Here is a 21,234-nt window from a genome sequence, read left to right as displayed (position 1 = left end):
ATCCACCACAAATTCTACAATCTTTGAATAGAAAATTAAATAGCAACAATAATTATGTGAAGTAAGTTGGTGATAGTCGTTGATGGATGAGTTGTTGGTGAGTTAAGGATTCTATCACTTTATTAATTAACCAATTTTATAACACTTATCCTACCAATAAATTGTAATTAGTGCATGTATTACGTACACGATAAATTCTGCTAAAATAAAAATATTTATTTGATAGCGTGGAAACTTAATTTAACATTATGGAAGTAACAAATGGTTAAAAAGGTTGAAATATAAAACTCAAGAAAGTCTCTATTGTTAGAAGAAGGGTCACGAAAATAAAGCAAGGAAGATAGAATGGACCCTATAAGGGTTGCGAGCAAGAAAGCGGAAATCACGATACCAGTCAGATATTACTGTCACGTGCGTTTTCACTAATTGAACACTCTTATGAATATTGTGTAATTATATGTGAATCAAGTATCATCATAGTAACAAAATAATTAACTATTTATATTATTTCATATCTGTTTAATAAATGTTCAATTGTACAATACGTATTGAATTTCATGAGTTTACATGTTAATTGTATTTGGGAACCTTATAATAAATTAATGAGGTAATACATATACAACTTGAAAAATATTTTAATACAGTGTATGATTTTTTAAGAACTATTTAAAAGATTGAAATTAAATATTAGTGGTTAAGAAATACTAGAGTTGTAATCACAACAATTTTACCCACAACAAATTTACATGGTAGAAATACACTTCACACATATATAACATGATAAATTCTTATAACTTCTTGTACATAGTTTTTTTTTCCACAATAAAATCATATTTTTTTTTTTTCATATCCCATTCAATACTCACTTAAACTTCAAAATGTAGTATTTTCTTTACAAATAAGTATATTTTCAACCTATTATACATCATAATCATAATATCACATGCTCTCGTTCATATACATTTTATCTCAATTCACATATAAATAGTAAATTTATCATTCATTTTATTATAATAATATTTAGTATAATAGATTGATAAAACATAACAATTTTAAAAATATACATAAATATTAGTATTTACAAACATTTAAAAAAACATTTTAACTCTCATGACCAAAGTTATCAAATTTTTAAATAATTAAATTTTAAGAATTTTATTCATCCAATTACTCTATCTAATTCAAAAATTATACATAATATATTTAATAATCTAATTGATTCAAACTAAATTTTTTATTATTTTTATGTTTAACTTAGTCTTTAGTGTAAGATTTAACAGAAATATTGTATCTTTCATGTGATCACTGATGTAAGTTTTTTATATAAGAAAAATAATATATTTTTTCAGATTTTTGAAGGTGTGGGATAAAAAGTATTTTGGAAAAATGATAATTTTTATAAATAAAGTTTGAATAATTATATTTTTCTATTTATGAAATTTTTAATTTAAATAATAAACCATTTATACTTTTAAATATATTAATTGGATCTTTACTAAATTTACTTAGTCAACTTCAACTTTCATCCTATTTGTTGGCATGAGCAAAACTGTTATTACTTAACCATTCTCATTCTTTGTTTGTTGTTTGAACGAGGCAAACATCAACAAATAAAAAAAATAGTTACAAATGATTAAAACTCAAATTTTAATTTTAACTATCAACGAATTAAAAAAATAGTTACAAATGATTCAAATCCAAATTTTATTTTCAACTATATTTCATATCACATCATATTAAAACAAACCTTGATCTAATATTACATTAATATTAAGTTCTTGAACCTTCATCTAAAACATAAAAAATTAAATTAAAAACCAGTTTTCATATTCCAAAATTAGAGTTTAACAAAATATAAATTTGTACCTTCATCATCACCACAAACATTCAATACATACCATGACATAACATTTTAATTGTATTATCCCAATATATCTTCAATTCACTTGTAGAAACCCAAAATAAATAAATAAATTCAACCATTCAAACCTTTAATGCAAGTCTACCATTTAAATATTTTCTATTTTGAAAGTAAAATAGAGGTTTTTTTAATTATAATTAGTTAGAGGAGACAAATGTCTATTATTATCATAAATTTAATAAATAAAATCCATGAGAAGAGTACAATATTTCCAATTCATTAGTTAAAACGTATTTAAAATAATAAAACTAAAATAAATACTGATTATAAACTATGTGAGTCAAAGTAAATTTTTCTATTTTTTATAAATTTGAAAGAATTAAAAAAAAATGGTCTTAACTTTTTGTGTATTACTGGTGAACCAAACAAAGAAAAAGGAAATCCAGATTGGTGGAGGGAAAAGTATAGAAGGAGAAACAAACAAAGAATGAGGTTCTTCCAACTCCCACGTGCTCTTCCTCGAAAGTAACGAAGCGAGGTTTAAACCCACCACAGTTAACACTGCCTCACATGCTCTTTCTATAAATACACACATCACATTCTCACTTTCTTCCATCATCTCATACACAAACAACAAAACCTTCCACTTCGTAATCTACGTCCTTCTTCGATCTAGATCACTCTTCCATGGCTTCCATCATGCAATCTTCCATGTCCTTCGTCTCTGTTTCTAATCAAGCACTGGTATATATATATATATATATATATTCAAATCTTCTTTCAATTCTTGTTTTGTTTCACTTGTATTTAATCTGTTTGATTAATTGATTACTGTTCTGTTCTATCTGTTTCTTTCATTTATGTTTGTAACGTCTTCCTTTTCATGTTACATCAATTGCGCTTGCATGTCTTATTTATCTTTTCATCACCTTCAGAATTCATCGACGATTTTACATGTCGATCCAACTTCCAATTGAAGGGTGGTCTGACTCTTGTTTTTCTTGAATACTCTTCACTTTTCTTTTCATTTATTTGTTATGCAAGTATAATCCTTGACTTCTGGTTAAACGCTTGGTGGTTTTTTTCTATACTTTTTTTCAATAGAAGATTTGTTTTTTATGCATATTTTTGGTATAAAATCACGTTGAAATATAACCTGAAGTTATATCAGGTAAACATGTTTAAATGTTTGTTTTTATCGCTTCATGAATTGATTTTTTTGGCAACTTTTGTGTTGGATAAAAAAAAGTTATATTGAGTTTTACTGCTAAAGTTGTACATAGAATAAACGCATCCAGAGATCACTTCACTACAAAACCAATTTCAACCAAAATCATTTATTTTTGCTAAAGACTACTCCCGATTTTACAGAAACAACTCATATTCTAAAATGGGTATATATTTTCCATTCACAAGATTCAAAATACCAGATTCTGATTAAGAGGGCCAAAGTTATATATCTTTATAGCAATGCGATGCTAGCTTCCTGGTGCTTTTTTGTTTTTTGAATATGTTTATTTGTCTAAAACCCTTTTTTGAACACATTCTTCTTGCTTTCAAGTCAAAATCTCTTTCGACAACCCAATCTGCGCTTGTAAATAAAGTATTTCATTGCTTATAAATTTCAGTTATACATGGTAGGGACATACTGATTTTATTGTTGACTTCATTATTTTTTGCTTTATGCTAAAAACTAAACTGGTTTTGTGTAATATTTTACAGTTTCTTCTAATTATTATTATAATGGCTGGACTCATTTAGTTCTTTTTGGATAAAAACAGGTCTCTGGCACCAGGATCTCCCATCCAAGTTCAGTTTCCCTTTCCATTAAGGGCAGAAATTTTCCATCCATTACATTGCAGCCCAGAGGACGTCGGTTTCAATTTAGATGCGCGGTAAGATTCTGCCTCCATTTCCTCAAAAATGGAATCATTTAACTTAATTTACTCTGTTTTTTCAATCTTTTTGTTTAATATTCTGAATGCTTAAACAAGTTTTGGATCGTGGAGAATTCAGATTTCACCCTTAGCTTCTTTTGCTATTGAAATTTGAACTTGTACTTAACCCTTCTTTGGGGCAGAGGCTGCTGTTAAGTCGTCAATATTCACAGTATATCTTCAATATTGAATTATCCATGTTGCCTTATGCTCGTAGTTTTTAATTATGTGCTTAAAATTACAGATGTCCATAAAAAGGCTTATGTCGCATGAAACCATCTAAGTTTTTTGTAATGCAGGCAAAACCAGAGACAGTGAAGAAGGTGTGTGACATTGTCAAGAAGCAATTGGCACTGTCAGAGGATTCAACTGTTACAGGAGAGTCTAAATTTGCTGCTCTTGGAGCTGATTCTCTTGATACGGTACTTTCATATTTCATATTAATCTGTGTATTTATGCCTTGCTTTTATATGAAATCAAACTGTTGATTAATAAATATATAAATTTGTAAGTTTTCTCTGTATCAATCACCCTGTTTGCTATTTTCAACTATACGCATTTCCATTTGAGATCTTACTTTCTCGTTTTAATGCTTTTATTTTATTTTTTTGTTATCTTTCTCTGTAATTACATATGAGCCTACATATTTTATCACTGCACATTTTAGACATTTCAGGATGTGTATGAATATCATTCCTTTTAAGTACTTGCTGATCTGTTCAATGTTAATGATAAAAAGCCTGAAGTTGTCTATTTAGTTGTTGCCCAACTATTGTTGTATGCTTCTTTGAACTTTGAAGGCCTGAGTTTGTTTAAGCAATTTAGTTTTGTTTATCATTGGTAGCCTTATTCCATTTTTTCTTCAACATTATCTAAATGTCATGCTAAACTATGTTCTTGTGTGATTCATCGAAACACAAGTATCCGTGGCTTGAGTCTGATGACATTTCACTTTATCAATTAAGACTTTTTCAATTTGTGCAGGTTGAGATTGTAATGGGACTCGAGGAAGAATTTGGTATCACTGTGGAAGAAGACAGCGCCCAGAGCATCTCCACCGTTCAAGATGCAGCTGAAATGATTGATAAGCTTCTTGAAAGCAAGGCTTAAATTAGTGAAGAGGACATAGTATCCGTTTGGAATTTTTTTACTATTTTGATTGAAGGGGTTTATATATGCTTTAGTTTTTATCTATGGTACACGTTGATTGTTCTTGAAGTAACTGTTACTTCTTTTCTAGACGGTATTGGGATTACTCTAATAATAGTTCCAAATTTATATAAAGTGCACTATGTTGTTTTTCAGTTTTGGATGATTGTTGTCTTTTCTGTAACAAGTTTTTGTTACTGAACTCGAAAAGAATACTTAAAAAACTTTATAAAAACATAAAAATGTAAAATTTTATTTTTATTATCTATTCTTGTATATAAGAAGGAAGGGTGAGACTATTTTATCATTTCATATGAATTGTTTAAAAGATAAAAAATTTTAAAAAAATTATATACAAACTAATTTTTATTTTTTTTTATACACTCTGTTTTAGTATGTTAGAGTATTTTATCATTTTATATTTTATATTTCATCTTAATTGTTTAAAAGATAAAATTTTTAAAAGAGTTTTTATTACAAACTATTTTTTAACTCTTTTTATTTTAAAATAATAAATAAAATAAAGGAAAAGAGAGTATATGCTCACGAAACCAATATTTATTAATTTCTATATTAAAGTTGAGAGGTAAATGTGGATACAATAAAAGGAATTATTAAATAAATAATTTTTAAAAGTGTTAAAATATAATTTTTCAACCAGTGATGATAGATAGTTTTACTATTCAACTTTTTATATAATCATCTTACAATTCATTTTATCATTTTTTATTAAATAATTAAATTTAGATTTTAATTAAATATTTCAGTTCATTTAGTATTAACAGTATTTATTATTTGGTTGTTTATATAAAAGTTGCTTGTGAAAGTATTTTTTCCAAAATTTATACCACCTTTATGATACTGTATAAATTGTGCGAACAAAAAACTTTTTGTATAAAAAATATTTATATAATTGTGTGCATCAATAATATTTTGTATGGTATGGTATTAATAAAATCCATCCCTATTAAACATAAAAAAGATTTGAAAACGTCAATTTTAAATAAAATAAAAACGGTTTCATATGTATATTTTTAAATTTGATCTGTGACTTCAATTCTCCAGAATCAGTTATATATATATATATATATATATATATGAATATTTTCACTTTTTTTCAAAATAATTAGGAGGCAATAATATAAAAAAATAATATTTATAAAAACTAAAAATTCAAACAAGACAACTAAAATTGAAAAGGCTGGCACTAAACAAAAATTAAGTCCTCTTTTAGGTATACCAAACTACCAACAATACTCACATATAAAAAAATAAAATAAAATAAAATATATATATATATATATATGTGTGAGTATTGTTGTGTGTAACAATAGTTTCCTAAAAAATTAAACACAAAAAACTGCTAACACTCGTCACTAATAGGTCTCACATCATCAGGTTTAACAAATTTCTTCCAATAAGGATGAGTCTGCCACACAACATGCATTTCTTCAATGGGAACTCCTTTGGTCTCTGGGAGAAACTTGTAAATGAATGTGCTCATCACAATCACAAAGCATGCAAAGAAAATGAACAATCCAAACTTCATGTGACAAAGCATTGCTATGAAAATTTGAGCAATAGCAAAGGTGAATATCATGTTCACTGAGACGTTAATACTTTGTGCAGCTGAACGCACTTCAAGTGGGAAGATCTCACTTGGAACCAACCACCTTAGAGGACCCCATGACCATGCAAATCCTGCCACATACATACATATCCCACATACAACCACTATAGCATACCACTTTGGCAATATTCCTGGGTTTCCATCAAGTCCAAATTTGCATGCAATTGCTATAGTTATCACAATTTGACAAATAAACATTTGTATCCCTCCTTCTAAGAAAAGAGTTCGTCTCCCGAACTTGTCAACTGTGAATATGGAAACAAGGGTGGCAATTGCATTGCAACCTCCAGTGATCATGGCAAACATAAGAGAAGATTGGAAGAAGGGAATGGCTATGGCAAATGTGAGTTGAGGTCTATATTGTCTATTTAATAAAGAGATCCAAGGGTGTTTAACTGCTTTTGAAGATTCTCTCGCTGCCACCAGATCCCCAAACTCCTCCTCGATATCTGTAGTTCCTCGAATCTTTATAAGTTCATTCTTAGCCTTCTCATCAAGACCACGTTCAATCAAAGAGCTTGGTGAATCGGGAAGAAATATTGCACCAATGATAATCATGATAGCCGGGACTCCTGCAAAACCTAAGCTATAACGCCACCCTTCTCCATTCTCCATTTTGGCAAAAATGTAGTTAAGAACATTGGCCACAAAGATGCCAATAGTAATTGCCAATTGGAACATCATGTTAAGGGCTCCTCTATATTTGTATGGAGCAACCTCAGACACATATATCGGCACAGACTGTAAAAAAAAACACCATGTAAAATTATTATATATAGAATAAGTAATATTTTTAGAGAAAAAATAATATGAATATAAGTATATTACCTGATTGGCACACCCGATTCCAAAACCAAGTAACATTCGACCAACAATGAGCATCCAAACATGTTCAGCAAAAGCATTCAATCCAGCACCTGCAAGAAAGAGCACACCTCCAGAGATCATGGTGATGCGTCTTCCGAATACTCGAGTGACAGTGGATGCTAACACTGACGCAACCAAAGCAGCCAAATACAGAGATGATGTGAACAATGTCAATGTCTGGCTATCGAATTTGCAATACTGATTATCGGAGGCCTTTACGTTGTTCTCCTTCTCATACACTTCTGGAAAGAACTTATTGAGAAAGGGATCCATGGATGTCACACCACCTACAAATGTTGTTGATGTTGGTGTCATTAATAAACAAAACAATGATCCATAGATAAATGAATAAATATTTTACATACCAGATATGCCAAGATCATAGCCAAATATTAAACCTCCAAATGCAGCCACCAAACATGTTATGAAAACTCTAAATGTCAACTTTTCAGGATAATTCTTTGTTCCAGATGAACCAGCTGAGATGAAACTGTTGGAGATCCCACATCGACTAGAGATTAGAGTCTTTCATTGTATATAAGTGGGTGCAAACCTCAACCTCATGAGCCGGTTTTATGGGGTTGAGTTAGGCTTAAAGTCCACTTCGTAACATGGTATCAGAGCCATTTCGAGCCTCTCCTAGCGAGTATTTGTTGGGCTTATCAGGCCACCCGCTATTGGGCCGCTATCGGACCACCCATAATATATGGGTGCAAACCTCAACCCAAAATTGGTGAATTGTTGAAGTGGTGATGTTAATTTATAACCCAAAGGTACCAATGCTTCCGTATTTTAGTTTTATCTTTCTTTAATCATTATATCTTTAATATTATCTTAAATGTACTTGAGAATATATATCTTTTTTCTTATTCTCTCAACTGATCATCAAAAACAGTGGTTTGTTTATTTTTTTCTTTTTCTGTTACAAATTTGTTTATTTTTTCTCTTTTTCTTATAAATTTAAAGATGATATAATGATAAAATTTTCATTTCAACTCTAAAATATTATTATAATAATTTAAATTTGAAGTTAAAAAAATAATTTAAAAATAATATTACCAAATTAGTTATCCATATTTATTGTTTTGGATTCCGAGATTGAGCATATTTTACAAGCAAATATCTTTTTGATTTATCTTTCATCTTTTTATCTATTGAAAAATAGAAAATAAATACTGAATTATTTTTTGATATATTTTTTATGTTTAGATATGTAAATATGACAACTTTTATTTTGGGTACCGAATAATTTTTTTCTTCAAATTAAATATTTAATAAATTTAAGATTTGGATTAAATTTTTATCTCCTATATATTTCCATCATTTTTATTGTCGAAGTTTATGTTAAGCTGTTATACAATCTGAACTATTAAATAATATATTATATTAAGTCATGTTCACATGATGAGTAGTTGTGATAAAAACTAAAGAATGAAAAAAATTAAAGTATATTTCAATTAACTAAACTAGATAAAAATATAAATAAATATATCTTTCTGGTACTCAATTAAACAATAATAATTTATTAATTAATTAAATAAAAAATTATTGGCAACTTGAAATACGTTTAATTCTATATCTAATTTTCAACCATTCATATAATATAAGTATGTCGTTAATATAACAAAGTATAATTTTGGGTCACTCATGATTAATCCTTATTATGTTTTCTTATATATTCTAAATCGTAGAGAATCTAATTTAATTAGTTTAATTTCAGTTATATTTAATAATATATATATTTTGATATTATATTTTTTTATTGGATTGCCACAATTTTCTTTCTAGTGTTATTTTCGTAATGGTGATTTATCCGTTTATATACTGTTTGTATACTATTTATGTACCAAACATTTTTAAATTTCTATTATTATTATTTTTATTATTATGCTAAAAAAATTGTTTATGCTATTTTATTTTTTTAAAAAAGTATATTATAAATATAAGATAAGTTGAAAAGAATAAATAATTCATAATTTCATGTGAAAAAATAACTAAATATTAATATCAACATCTCTATCTCTTAAATCAACAAAATAATTAATAAATCAACAAAATAATTAATAATATGTTTATATTTAGTTTTATAACATTACACATTAACAACAACATTTCTTCAACATTAAAAAATCATTTATTTTACATCCTTATTGTTAATTTTTTTTTCTATCCTCTAATATTAAAATAATGATAAACTAACAACAACAAATATAAGAAAATGTAATAATATATTAGTTTGAATATACAGTATTTTTTTAATAATACATAAACAAATGAGATAATAAGTTAATATTTTTTTATTTAAATATAAAACTTGATTGATATTTTGTTCATAAAGTATTATTATTTTTAATTTTGAATATTCATAGCAATCACTTTCACCGACACAGTCTTAATAAGATGATTATTTAGTTTTGATCATAATTTTCAAAGTGAAGTCGTGTTAGTTATTTACAACTTTTATACGAAAGAATAAGTTATGTAGGTCAAATACAATTTTAATTACGCTTAATTTTTTTTGTATTTTTATTTTAAATGTTATCATGTAGGGTTAACACAACTTTAATGTAATCTGATTTGAAGAAGTGAGACCATTTTAATTGTTTTTATATTTCATTGAATTTGTAACGTGGAAAATTTCTTCAACTTGAGAAATAAAACTCATTAGACCTAGTCCATAAAATGTGTCTACTATGAAAATAAGATTATAATGTTTGTTTCTCTAACTCTATGAGGATAACACTCAATTTCACTTAATAAAGATGGAATACAATGTATCTCTAGTCTCTCACTATAGTGGATATCTATTGAAATGACAATCATTGAATATAATCAATGAATCAACTATCAAAATTCACCTAATTATGAATAAAGACTATGTGAAAGTGAATATAGAGTATATTTTTCATCTAATTGGAAGACATGGATAAGAATAAATTTTTATTTTGAGAAGAAAAACAATTATACTATAGTGAAATATTCATCCGTCTATCTATTTGTTACTTGTGCATGTTACTACTTTTGTCCAAATCATTTTTATTTAAAAAGGTCTTCTTTTTCTTCGTTAATCTAGATCATAATTTAACAAAAAAACTTAAATAATTTACTTATAGAGGAAGGGTAATTGATACTACCTACATATATCCATTCCATGTATTTGTACTTTACAATTTTTTTCTTGTATGCATTGTTGCACAATTTTAGAGTCAGTATATAAGCTGGGCTTTAGACTTAAATATGTAAAAGGAATTTCAAGTATAAAGATGGATTTCAGAATGAGATTGGATAGGTCGATTATGTTATTAAGGTTGGTCCAAACAGTATTTGGGGTGTATTCCATTTTATTATATTTGTTTTTTTTATATATAAAAAAAGTATCTTGTCATGGAGTAGAAACAGAAAGTTGGACACATGAAGACAATATACGTTATTATGATATCCAAGGAATAAGACTGCAAAACCAGACCAAACAAGATTACCTAAACACTGTACAGTGACTTTATTATTGAAATTTGCCACTAAATTTGGCAGCATGCAACCGATAATTGCAGGAAAAACAATAAGAAAACGCTGGATTCTTACTGATTGGGTGTTTGCCACGTGCACTTCAGTTGCAACTTGGAAAATATTGGCACTTGCTGAAACCATGTGCCACCACCTAAATTTATTACATGCAAACCTGACTAAGGCAAATCAACCTTACATCTTCAATCTGAACGAGGGTTCCAGCTATTTAGTGAAGCTGGAAATACAAAAAGGCTCTTAAAAAGTTCAATCATGGGCCTCTGATTGGAAAGGTAAAGGATCATTTAACATAATACAGAAACAAACAAATCAAACAAAAAAAAAAAGAAGATAACCTCAATTATTGCACCAAATAAACAGTAGAATCAAGAAATAAAATTTGATACTATTGGGGGAATTATTCTCAAGCCAATCAAGAAGAACCACGGTTTATTACCCTTTCATATACTACAAGGTAAGAATGAAAAATTAACTTACAAGAAAAGGGAATCTAGCCTATAACAATTGGAACCTGGCACATCCCAAATCAAAATCACTCATACTATCATAGAGTGAAAAGACCAGTATACTGCGAAACCTGCAGAAACAGTTGTGGCTAGACTACCAACTATGATTCTTCTCGGGGCATTGGAGGAAGCCTGCATTGATCCAAATGGTGAAAAAGCAGAAAGAGGTCCAGGAGCTATTTCGTCGTCTGGGTTTGGAGGGCTTGGATTGGAAGGAATAGTGGGAATGTCAGAGCCAGTCGGAGTTGGCAACAAACCACCAGGAGAAGGCAACAGTGGAGCAATGTCTGGGGACAATTCTTGGAAAGGGGATAGTGAAGATGGAGGAGGATCTGTTAGTGTTGCCGGTGAAGATGAGAGTGTGGGAAGTTTTGGAACAGGCTGTGAATATGATGAATGCAGAGGTGAGGGCATGAAAGTCAAGATGATCATGAGTGCTAGATAAACTTTGTGTAATGCCATTCAGAAAGGTGAAGAAAATCCAACTGACACTGCCTGAAAATGGATATAATTGTGTAAGGAATTTTGAGGGAGAGGGAGATGTGTGGGCATTTAGTGGGAATAATTATGGCAAGGCTTTTAAATCGTCAGGCTCCTAAGTCTGCAGGTTCCCATCTCTCACTCACCTCCTACCTAAGACTAGGTGGGACAAATGGGGTACCACGTGGCAACTTTCTATTGGATGATGATAGGGGATATGGTTTTTTACCCCGAGGGAGACAAAGATTGAGAAAGGTTTCCATGTGATGCGTTTGATGAAAGAGAATCCTTTTCAGCCCGTGACAAACATTGAGAAAGGTTCTTTCTATTGGGTTGATCCTTAAAGCTAATTTGTTAATTATAGCAAACACGAAAACGGACTGTAGTCGTGCTTTACGAAATTCACAATCATAGTGCCTCATCTTTCAAAGGTGATTTAAAAATACCCGGCAAACAAAAAGAAAGAACCATAATGATTCAAAAAAAATTGCGTTTTCTATGACCGAATGAGATGTATTGTCTCCATGAAACTATGTTGCATGATAGATGTAATTTTTATAAAGGAGGCAGGGCTGGACCTTTTTTTGTCGCTTGAACATTATTTAAATAAACCTTCTAACACATCTGACAGTCCTTCTGTCTTTGGAAGTATGTGTGCCATGGTACCTATCAAATATGAATCTCAATCATATTCATGCAGTTTCATTTGTGTTTAATTTTATACTTTTGTACAATACGTTACCACGGTACAAATCACAAAGGAATCGGAATCACAACTTACTTCTTTTAGTGTTTAACTTGCATGGATATTTATAAAAAAAAACGGAGAGAAAACTCTAATCTAAACAATTTGTAGAAGAAAAAATACAATGAAAAATTTCGTTATATTTTAATGTTCAGAGATACAGAGTACACATACTTTACATAGAAATACAGTGGAGCCTGAGTGGAATTCACGCTCAACTTTATCTGGAATTTAGCAAGGCCGCCTGAAATATAAAGGGTAAGCAATGAACTAGAAAAGTTACAGGTTCTAATGAGAAGAACATGGCATAACATGATACCTACAATTATTCAAATGCAGCGAGGCAACCGCTGCAATTCCAAGGCTGCTAGCGCAGCAGTTTTAGCTAAGGCTGGTACACCTGAACTTTTGAGTTCAGAAACAACAACTTCAATTCTTGAAATCTCCGGTTTAGATATTGACAATATCATTGCATGCAGTAAGTATTGCTTGCAAGCATAACCTAGAGAATGAAGCATTCGCTGCACCATCAAGTGAGGAATGCCTCTATTCCAGCTCTCTAGGATCACAGTGACCTTGGGAAGATTGGTTAGTATACCAGTGGTGGCTTCTCTAGGAGAAGCCTTGAACAGTAAAACAACACATTCAGAAGCTATATCAGCAATACTGGTTTCTGCAGAGGCACTCAACTCTAGCAAGACACCAAAATTGCTTCCAAAGTCAGCGATATCTTTTATGCATTGCTGGGGATCCACAGCACCACCACTCAACTCGGGAGGACAGTCACCTAAGAGAGTTGGTTCTGTTGTGCTGCTCAAGCCTTTTGTACAGACTGAACGTGCTATAAAAGCCCTACACAACCCAAGAGTTGGTTCCAGCAAATCTTCCATGCCCTTTGCGTGTACAAACTCAAGTAAGTTGCCAATCCTCCTAACCACCTTTAAATGAGAGAGTAATTTGGACTCCATATCAGGAGCAGAAGCTAGAGCAAGACACAGCTTAACATTATTCACATTTGCATTCGAGAGATCACCAAGCAAGAACTCAAAGCATTGTGAAATTGTCTTCATGTGTAGAATGTCTGGAATTGCAATAAAACTGAACTCCAGCAGCATAACAAGAAGCTTCTGGGCATAAATAGGAATAGGATCTTCATCTTCAATCAAGGTTGGGTAGAGAGGAAGAAAACGGGTATTTGATATGAATTTCAGATCCTTTAATCGTTGCTCTTCGTCAATTGGTTCACTCAAAAGAATGATCATCACATCAAAAAGAATTTTAAGGCACAAAAACCTGGCGTCACCATCCTTGTTACCCTTGTAGAGAACTGTCAAACTAGGGAGGATTTCACGTATGAAAATGTCAGCATTGCCAAGAATTATAGGAGATTCCTCTGTGAGAGACTCGAAAATTCGAAGAAGGGTTATTTGGAAGTCATCTCTTCCCTGAAAGACAGTAATATCAAATATCAATTATTACATCAAAAACAATTTAACATCCAACAAATAACAGCATGATTCAATGGTAAAATCAGTGAAATAATGGTCATCATTTTAAGAGAGATTAAGTAGCCAGACAGTGTGAAAATTACGTAGGAAATGAATCAAACACCACAGTTCATTTGAATTAAGTTAAAGCTTAGCGGAAAAAATATTAAAAATAATAATATCTTAAAATTTATACCTAAAATTAAATATAGACTTTATATCAAGGGAAAATTAATGTCAAGACTAGACCATTAAGAGGAAATGTTTAATCTTAAGAAATGAAAAAGAGATGTAATTGGTAGTAAGAGCCATACAATTTTTCTAAAGACAAATTCTGGATTAAAACTAACTTTACTGAAAGTAATACCTGCGTATGAGAATAAATATTCATTCCCAACTTTCATCTTAACTTCACGCAAGTGCAAAAAGAAAAAACGTTTTGTTGTTAATACCCAATGCGAATGCTTAAGATTAAATAATACATAATTAATCGCAAATATCTTCTTTAACTTCGTAAATCTGGTATGAAACTTCTTTAACTGACGATTACCCCCACTCAATGAAAACAAATATCGTTCAACTAAGAAAATACGATTATTCACAATTTTCTCATTTTCATGTATCGAATGTAGTATTCCATTTGTTAATTATTCATTGAAAACAAATAATTGCTTAGACTTATGAAAATAACGTTTCTGACTTTTAACATGCTAAAATAATTTTCATGAAACTTTTGGAAAAAATTTAATTAAAAAATACTCTTTATAAAAAATAAACAATTGGCCTTAAACTTTTTATATTTTCAGCTATCAAAAAGCAATCTCGTGTTTTTAAAAATTCAAGTATCGGACGACTATATCTCAGAACAACGTTTATATTTAAAATTCATGAAATCATACAAATAAAAGTAAAAACAAATGCTAAAGAATATTCTATTAACACCTTTTAAATTATTATGTGAAACATAGGTGTAATTCTCTAAAAAAAATAAGACACCATAAATAGGGCATGAGACTCATTTAATTACGCAAAACCAACTCAATTAAAAAGAAAACTTGTTTGTAATGTATAGAGATGGTTTTACCATTTCTCAGAAAAGGAAATATACAATGGGTGAGTCACGTACCTGAAATGGTGTCTCGACGAGTTTAATTAGATTCGCCAATTGAAGTACGACTTGTGGTGTCACGACTTTGTGCTTAAAAGTTGAAGTTCCAAGAAGATGAAGGACAACAGGAAACAAATGAATGTTGGCTTTTGAAGATCTGCTGGTAAGGGCAGAGATGTGTCCATGGCGCCTTCCTCCCATCATTTGCTGGACCTCCCCTGTTATTATATCCAATAAACCTGGAATACTGGATGCCACAATATGCACAAATGCATCCAAACACTGTCTCACATAGGAATCTTTCTCTTTTCCCAGTCTATCCACCACAGAAAGCAACTTTTGACTACAAAAGAAGTGTGGAAGCCACCTCCTGCCATGCTTACAGAGGAGAGCCACAAAAACTAGTGCCTTTCCTCTTAAAACTTCACTACCTTGCTCAACAAGAGACAAAAGACTTGGGATCAGATTTTTATCCTCGGCAAGTTGTACAAGGTATCTTCCAATATTTGTGAACAAGTGACTTCCAAGCATTGCTATGTTAAGAAGATTTAAGCTGATTTGCTGCTCTCGTGGACTGCCCTTTACAAGAGCAGAAGCTAGGTCCTTGAATGAGAGTTTCTCAACAACAGACTGAATGCTAGTAGGATTAAAACGAACAAGGCGCACCAAGCATGATCCTGCAGTGAGCCTCATACTCTCTTGTTTCCCTGCCGCCCTATAGATATAACAGAGATTACTAAAAACATCTTGACTGGTCAATCGCCCCACCCAGAACCCTCCTTGACTGCAAATATTCTCTATTGTTCTCAATGCATACAATTGAGTTATATCATCCTCGCCCTTCCTCAACATTGATGACACAAGTGAAATTAACGAATTTGGAACCTGCAGCAAAGTGGAAATTATTTAAGCATGAAAAATGTGCACAAGAAAGCAGGCGAACAAAGTTAAAACAGCTGACAGGATAACACGAAATTGACGCAAAGTATATTATTACCATCTGGCAACAACTTTATTAGGAAATTTTAAAACTTTGTATACCAGTAATAGGTATGTCAAGCTTTAAATGGACCAGACAGATGAACAACAAACATAGTAAGCAACAAGCTTGGAAACTAACCTGCCAGCCATATGTTGCCCTGTTGTCCTTTGATGGAGATTCAAGTTGATTGTTGTCCCTGCAGTCTGCATTTTGAGTGGATATATAAAATAGCAACTCACCCAAAGCGGCCATGGAAAACCTCCTTACTTTTTCCTGCCTGTCTCTAAGGCCATCAGTCAGTGCACCTAAAATTCCAGAATTAGCTAAACTGTCATCAACAAAAGTGGAGTGCCTAATCAACAGACCAATCAGTGAAGCAAGTTGAACACGCAAAGCTGATGCCTTGGATTGCCGAAGCAATTTTACAAGCATGAGCATAATTGGCCCATTGGTCAAGATATTAGCTGCATCAGCATTAATGCTCAACATCTCAAGATACCTAATCACATTTTGTTTCTCTCCAATGCTGGTATTTCCATTCAAAATGGTTAATATTCGGTTGTGGACTGCCTCCAATTGCTCTTTAGGCATCTTAACAAAATCAGACGCTTGCAATGCCTCAAAAGGGAGTGAAGGAATGACTTCTGAGACTTTATCAACTTTTCTGCTAGGCATTACAGGTCTGACTGAGAGATCAGATGGATGCCAAAGAACCTCGGAAAGGTTGTTAGACAACCTTGAAGAATCAGAGTCAAGGCCAGATCCTGTGTCTTCTTTAGCTCTATGCTTTTTCACCTGAGGGCTCACACTGGGAGAAATACCAGATATGTCAGGATGGTCAGGAGTTGATTCATGATCAAATGACCTTGGATCATCTGAGACTGGAGGGTTAACAGCAGATGGGGTATCCAACTGGTGTGTATTATTTTCAAGCTCCTCTGTTTGTCCCTGATTCAGAAAATGATTATCTATCTTCTCATCGGGCACAGAAGTTGTTTGTTCATTGCCATCAGTTTCTTCATGTGTATCATCTTCAGTATTCTCATTAAAATCAAGTTCCATGTCAGTGTTCTCAATTTTAACTTCAGAATCATTCTCAGAATTATTAGGCAAGGGGCGTCGATAGTTTTCTTTCTCATTTTCCCTCTGTAAATTTGTTTTCGCTATTCTTGACAATCTCAATAGATTCACACCCTTCTTAACATTGGAATGGTCTTTCTGCTTTACCTCATTTGTTCTGCTTGATCCTTTTATCTGAGTTCTAGGGCCATTTGGTGTTGCCCTTGTTGGTGTCTCAGTGCCTCTAGATCCTAAAACAGAGTTCTCGTCCTTCTTCAACACCCCTTTGACATCTTTTTCACGATATTTGGGAGGTGTCCGGTTATGAGAAGATTTATCTCCATTTCGTTCTGACAAGCAAGGTTTAGTATGTAGCTCTATCATATCATCAAATGCAGGTTGAGAAGGCAGAGACACCAGAGCAAGTTTGGTCGTCCAAAAGGCATGTCCACAAAGCTCAGGCCACTGTATTCTTTCAGCTGGATTCTTTACCAACAGGGAATTAATTAAATTAACAAAAGGTCGACTTGGATTACCAGGGAGAGGTGGAGTCGGATCTGAGATGATGGATTTTACAAGCTGAGTGAATTCTCTTCCCACAAAGGGTGGCCGCCCAGCATAACATTCATATAGTACACAGCCTAGTGCCCAGAAGTCAGAAGCATAAGAATGAACTCCACCATCTTCAAAAAGCTCCGGAGCCATGTAAGAGGGTGTTCCACGTTTTGCCCGTGGTAACTAAAAAGGTATACAAACTTAGTAGATATTAACAGATAATTTAATTCACGGAGAAAGTGGCAAAAATAAATTTAAGTAATTATCCATCTATTTGTGCGTAAAGATGACAGAAACTGCAAGAGTTACTCAAGCATACCGAGGAAGAAGGAGATTTTGATATATCTTTCAACTTCCTAGCCAATCCAAAATCACATAGCTGCAACAATCAAGAAAAAAATGCACACTTCATTTCAAATTAGATTAAACTAATCTAAAACAACTCAACCAACCCATCAGGTACCTTTGCGCATCCATTTTCATCAAGTAGAATATTTGATGGTTTCAGGTCGCAATAAATTATTCCATTTGAATGTAAAAACCTGTATATCATATCACAGATTTAGTTCATATAATAAGAATAAGAATAATACAACCTAAAAGTAGGAAAACAGACAAAACTAAGACTAGTGAACCTACTGCAAAGCTTTCACTAGATCATACGCAAGATCGTGAACAGAGTCTTCGGGAAGTTTACTATCCTGCAATTCATCCACGTAGTCAATACCAAATTAATTTTGCACAACATAGCCCGAAAATTCCTAAGATCTACAGATTAAAATTCACAACGGCATAATTATATTAGATATGAACAGTATAGAGTAGGATGAGGGTGGGGAGGGAATCAGAACATGCAAAAACGAGGAGTCGATCACTTGAGAATTTTACAAAACTATGCCTAACAGTAAGTATGATTTCCAGCTTCAAATGAATGAATGAATGAAGGTACAATACACAGGCTAACAAACAACAAGCAAAGAAACAATGTGTACCTGTCGTAATATGGAAAGCAGATCCCCTCCGACGCAGTACTCCAAAACCAACCATAGGTGAGCAGAAGTTTCGTACCTAAAAAGCCATTATTGAACCACACTTTAGAAAACCCCTAAAAGCCGTAATTAAGAAAAATAAAAAAGTGTTTGAGACAATTCCCAAGAAAAGGGAGTCTAACACAATAATTTATAATCACTTCAGTATTCATGATTCAGACTATAAATCTTACTAGTAGGATTCCTAAAATTTCAATGGAAACTTTTTTTTCCTTTCAGAGCAAAGTTTCTTAATAGGATTTCCTAATTCTCGGATTCTTTCAAAATGTTCTGTGAAATAATAGCATTACCAATCATGAAACTTCAGCACATTTATATGATCCAACGTGTGAAGAATCCTGACCTGCAAAAGGAGAAAGCTGTTAATTCAACAAGCACAATACAGCTCAAGATCTGCTAGAAATAGTGCGATGCGAGAAATCACATCACAGATGCAAGTAACAATAATTAACAATTAATTAAAGAGAAAACAAGTTAAATCGTATTAAATGAACTACACTTGTGCACTAGCCTGCATAAGTTTTTCAAAATCGAATGGCCTACCTCTTCAAGAACCTTAGTTTTCTGCGATTTATCGACACTCTTGATGGCGAAATACTCGATAGTCTTCTTCTTCCTGCCTTTGTAAACGGTCTGCTAGTACTCAAAAAGAAAGAGAGAGAGTGATCGTGCGTTACAACACATATCAGAGCTTGAAAGATAAAGCAAAAAATGGAGGAGAGAGGATTGAGATTGCGTTACGGAGTATCTGCCGCGACCGATGGCTTCGTAGATGTGGTACTGGTTCATCTTTCTAGGGTTATTCGTCGCAGATTTCAAACGTTGTGAAGAGGAACATGAGAGAGTGAAACAGAGAAAGAGAGAGAAAGAAACTGTTTGGCAACGGGCGGGGGATTTCAAAAATCAAAAATTAGGGGGTTATGTTATCTGAAGGTCTAACTCAGAAACATTCAATTCAAATTTATAGACATTATATTATATAATAATAATATAATATAATGAATTCTTTGTTTGGATCCAAATTTTCACTCTTAGTTTACGGGGAAATGGAAAGAAAAATATTAGAGGAATACTAGAAAACACAGATTTTTATCTATTATTATAATATATTTTATCCACAAACTGACATGCGATAGGAGAAATGATGATACTCTTCTTCAATTTTATTTTTTTTAACACCCTACAAATTTAGTATTTTAAATATAAAAAAATTGTGTAGCCGAATTAGAATGAAAAATAACTTGTAATTAATATACAATTTTTTTATATGTTTTATTTTTGTTATTCTAAATGAAATATAATTTATAAAATAAATGCAGATATGCGTGTGTGCAAATGATGCCATCAAAACCCTTTCCATTTAAAAATGAAAAAGAAAACAAAACTAATTTTATATTTATGTAAATTGTACTTGTTTGGTGAGAAATATTTGTATTATTGTGATATTAAAAGTATTAGTTGACATAAATAGTAGTGACTATTACGTGTTACCTGTTATCTTCTACGTATTACCTGTTATTTGCTATTTGTTATCTGCTACCAGTTACTTAACCTGTTACTTGCTACCAGCTATTTAACTTGTTACTTGCTACATGCTCCCTTCTACTTGTATTTGTTACCTATTACCTGTTATTTGCTACTTGTTACATGCTATTTGACTTTACTTGCTACCTGTTATTTGTTATCCGTTATCTGCTACCTTTTACTTATTATTTGCTACCTTTTACATATTAATTGTTACATATTAACTGTTACATGTACCTGCAACCTACCTGATACTTATTATATGTTACTGTTACCTGTTATCGGTTATCGATTATTGGTTATTTGTTACTTGTTACTTATTATTTGCTACATTTTTTTTTGTTACCTATTACCTATTACCTATTACTTATTACTTGTACCTTCAACCTGCTACCTGGTACTTGTTACCTGCTACCTGTTACCCGTTATCTGTTATTTGTTACCTATTACTTGTACCTGCAACTTGCTACCTGGTACTTGTTACCTGCTACCTGTTACCCGTTATCTGTTATTTGTTACCTATTACTTGTACCTGCAACTTGCTACCTGATACTTATTACCTGCTACCCGTTACATGTTATCTGTTACCTCTTTTATTTGTTACCCGTTACATGTTATCTGTTACCTGTTACTTGTTACTTGTTACCTGTACTTGCTACCTGGTACTTGTTACCTGTTGTCTGTAATCTGTTATATGTTGTCTATTATTTGTTACTTGCAACCTGCTACCTGGTACTTGTTACCCGTTACCTATTATATGTTACATGTTA

At 31.8% G+C, this 21,234-nt stretch overlaps 4 protein-coding genes across 7 annotated transcripts; 1 reads left to right on the top strand and 3 right to left on the bottom strand.

The window, feature by feature from the left end:
- The first annotated feature begins 2,307 nt into the window (after positions 1 to 2,307).
- LOC137832339 (acyl carrier protein 1, chloroplastic) lies at positions 2,308 to 5,082 on the top strand. Its single transcript, XM_068640443.2, has 4 exons — positions 2,308 to 2,605; positions 3,643 to 3,756; positions 4,098 to 4,220; positions 4,783 to 5,082. The coding sequence occupies exons 1-4, from the start codon at positions 2,549 to 2,551 to the stop codon at positions 4,906 to 4,908; spliced, it is 420 nt and encodes a 139-aa protein (XP_068496544.1). The 5' UTR covers positions 2,308 to 2,548; the 3' UTR covers positions 4,909 to 5,082.
- A 1,228-nt stretch (positions 5,083 to 6,310) lies between these two features.
- On the bottom strand, positions 6,311 to 8,008 carry LOC137833566 (sugar transport protein 1). The gene is made up of 4 exons (XM_068641907.2): positions 7,998 to 8,008; positions 7,810 to 7,955; positions 7,406 to 7,731; positions 6,311 to 7,318 (listed from the first exon to the last, which is right to left on the bottom strand). Exons 1-4 carry the CDS (start codon positions 8,006 to 8,008, stop codon positions 6,311 to 6,313), a joined length of 1,491 nt encoding a protein of 496 aa, XP_068498008.2.
- Positions 8,009 to 11,324: 3,316 nt separating this feature from the next.
- Positions 11,325 to 11,937, bottom strand: AGP25 (arabinogalactan protein 25). Its single transcript, XM_090303023.1, has one exon. The coding sequence runs from the start codon at positions 11,935 to 11,937 to the stop codon at positions 11,506 to 11,508; it is 432 nt and encodes a 143-aa protein (XP_090159149.1). The 3' UTR covers positions 11,325 to 11,505.
- On the bottom strand, positions 11,325 to 19,888 carry LOC137832338 (kinase family with ARM repeat domain-containing protein). 4 transcript variants are annotated; one of them, XR_011084558.2, is made up of 12 exons: positions 19,682 to 19,876; positions 19,484 to 19,573; positions 19,231 to 19,283; positions 18,884 to 18,959; positions 18,531 to 18,592; positions 18,355 to 18,433; positions 18,211 to 18,270; positions 16,416 to 18,074; positions 15,314 to 16,180; positions 13,024 to 14,145; positions 12,875 to 12,944; positions 11,325 to 12,621 (listed from the first exon to the last, which is right to left on the bottom strand). XR_011084558.2 is itself a non-coding variant. In XM_068640442.1 (11 exons), exons 1-10 carry the CDS (start codon positions 19,727 to 19,729, stop codon positions 13,030 to 13,032), a joined length of 4,110 nt encoding a protein of 1,369 aa, XP_068496543.1. In that variant the 5' UTR covers positions 19,730 to 19,877; the 3' UTR covers positions 12,821 to 12,944; positions 13,024 to 13,029. The 4 variants fall into 4 exon arrangements, 2 of the variants coding, with proteins under 2 accessions (XP_068496543.1, XP_068496542.1); XR_016521316.1 differs by having other exon boundaries at positions 12,875 to 14,145; XM_068640442.1 differs by lacking the exon at positions 11,325 to 12,621 and having other exon boundaries at positions 12,821 to 12,944; positions 19,682 to 19,877.
- Positions 19,889 to 21,234: the final 1,346 nt, after the last annotated feature.

The sequence above is a fragment of the Phaseolus vulgaris genome, chromosome 6, assembly GCF_051622355.1.
Source record: "Phaseolus vulgaris cultivar YP4 chromosome 6, ASM5162235v1, whole genome shotgun sequence".
Classification (NCBI taxonomy): domain Eukaryota; kingdom Viridiplantae; phylum Streptophyta; class Magnoliopsida; order Fabales; family Fabaceae; genus Phaseolus; species Phaseolus vulgaris.
This window is presented reverse-complemented; position numbering and strand designations above follow the sequence as displayed.

What these genes read in the sequence shown, in the direction of transcription:
- LOC137832339 (XM_068640443.2), top strand. Translation starts at nt 2,549, where the DNA reads ATGGCTTCCATCATGCAATCTTCCATGTCCTTCGTCTCTGTTTCTAAT. An exon ending in CTGTTTCTAATCAAGCACTG is followed by an intron (nt 2,606 to 3,642) that starts GTATATATATAT and finishes GGATAAAAACAG; the next exon opens with GTCTCTGGCACCAGGATCTC. An exon ending in GGTTTCAATTTAGATGCGCG is followed by an intron (nt 3,757 to 4,097) that starts GTAAGATTCTGC and finishes TTTGTAATGCAG; the next exon opens with GCAAAACCAGAGACAGTGAA.
- LOC137833566 (XM_068641907.2), bottom strand. An exon ending in CTATGATCTTGGCATATCTG is followed by an intron (nt 7,732 to 7,809) that starts GTATGTAAAATA and finishes CAACATTTGTAG; the next exon opens with GTGGTGTGACATCCATGGAT. An exon ending in GAATCGGGTGTGCCAATCAG is followed by an intron (nt 7,319 to 7,405) that starts GTAATATACTTA and finishes TTTTTTTTACAG; the next exon opens with TCTGTGCCGATATATGTGTC.
- AGP25 (XM_090303023.1), bottom strand. Translation starts at nt 11,937, where the DNA reads ATGGCATTACACAAAGTTTATCTAGCACTCATGATCATCTTGACTTTC.
- LOC137832338 (XM_068640441.1), bottom strand. Translation starts at nt 19,729, where the DNA reads ATGAACCAGTACCACATCTACGAAGCCATCGGTCGCGGCAGATACTCC. An exon ending in AAACTAAGGTTCTTGAAGAG is followed by an intron (nt 19,284 to 19,483) that starts GTAGGCCATTCG and finishes CTCCTTTTGCAG; the next exon opens with GTCAGGATTCTTCACACGTT. An exon ending in TCGTCGAGACACCATTTCAG is followed by an intron (nt 14,146 to 15,313) that starts GTACGTGACTCA and finishes ACTGTCTTTCAG; the next exon opens with GGAAGAGATGACTTCCAAAT.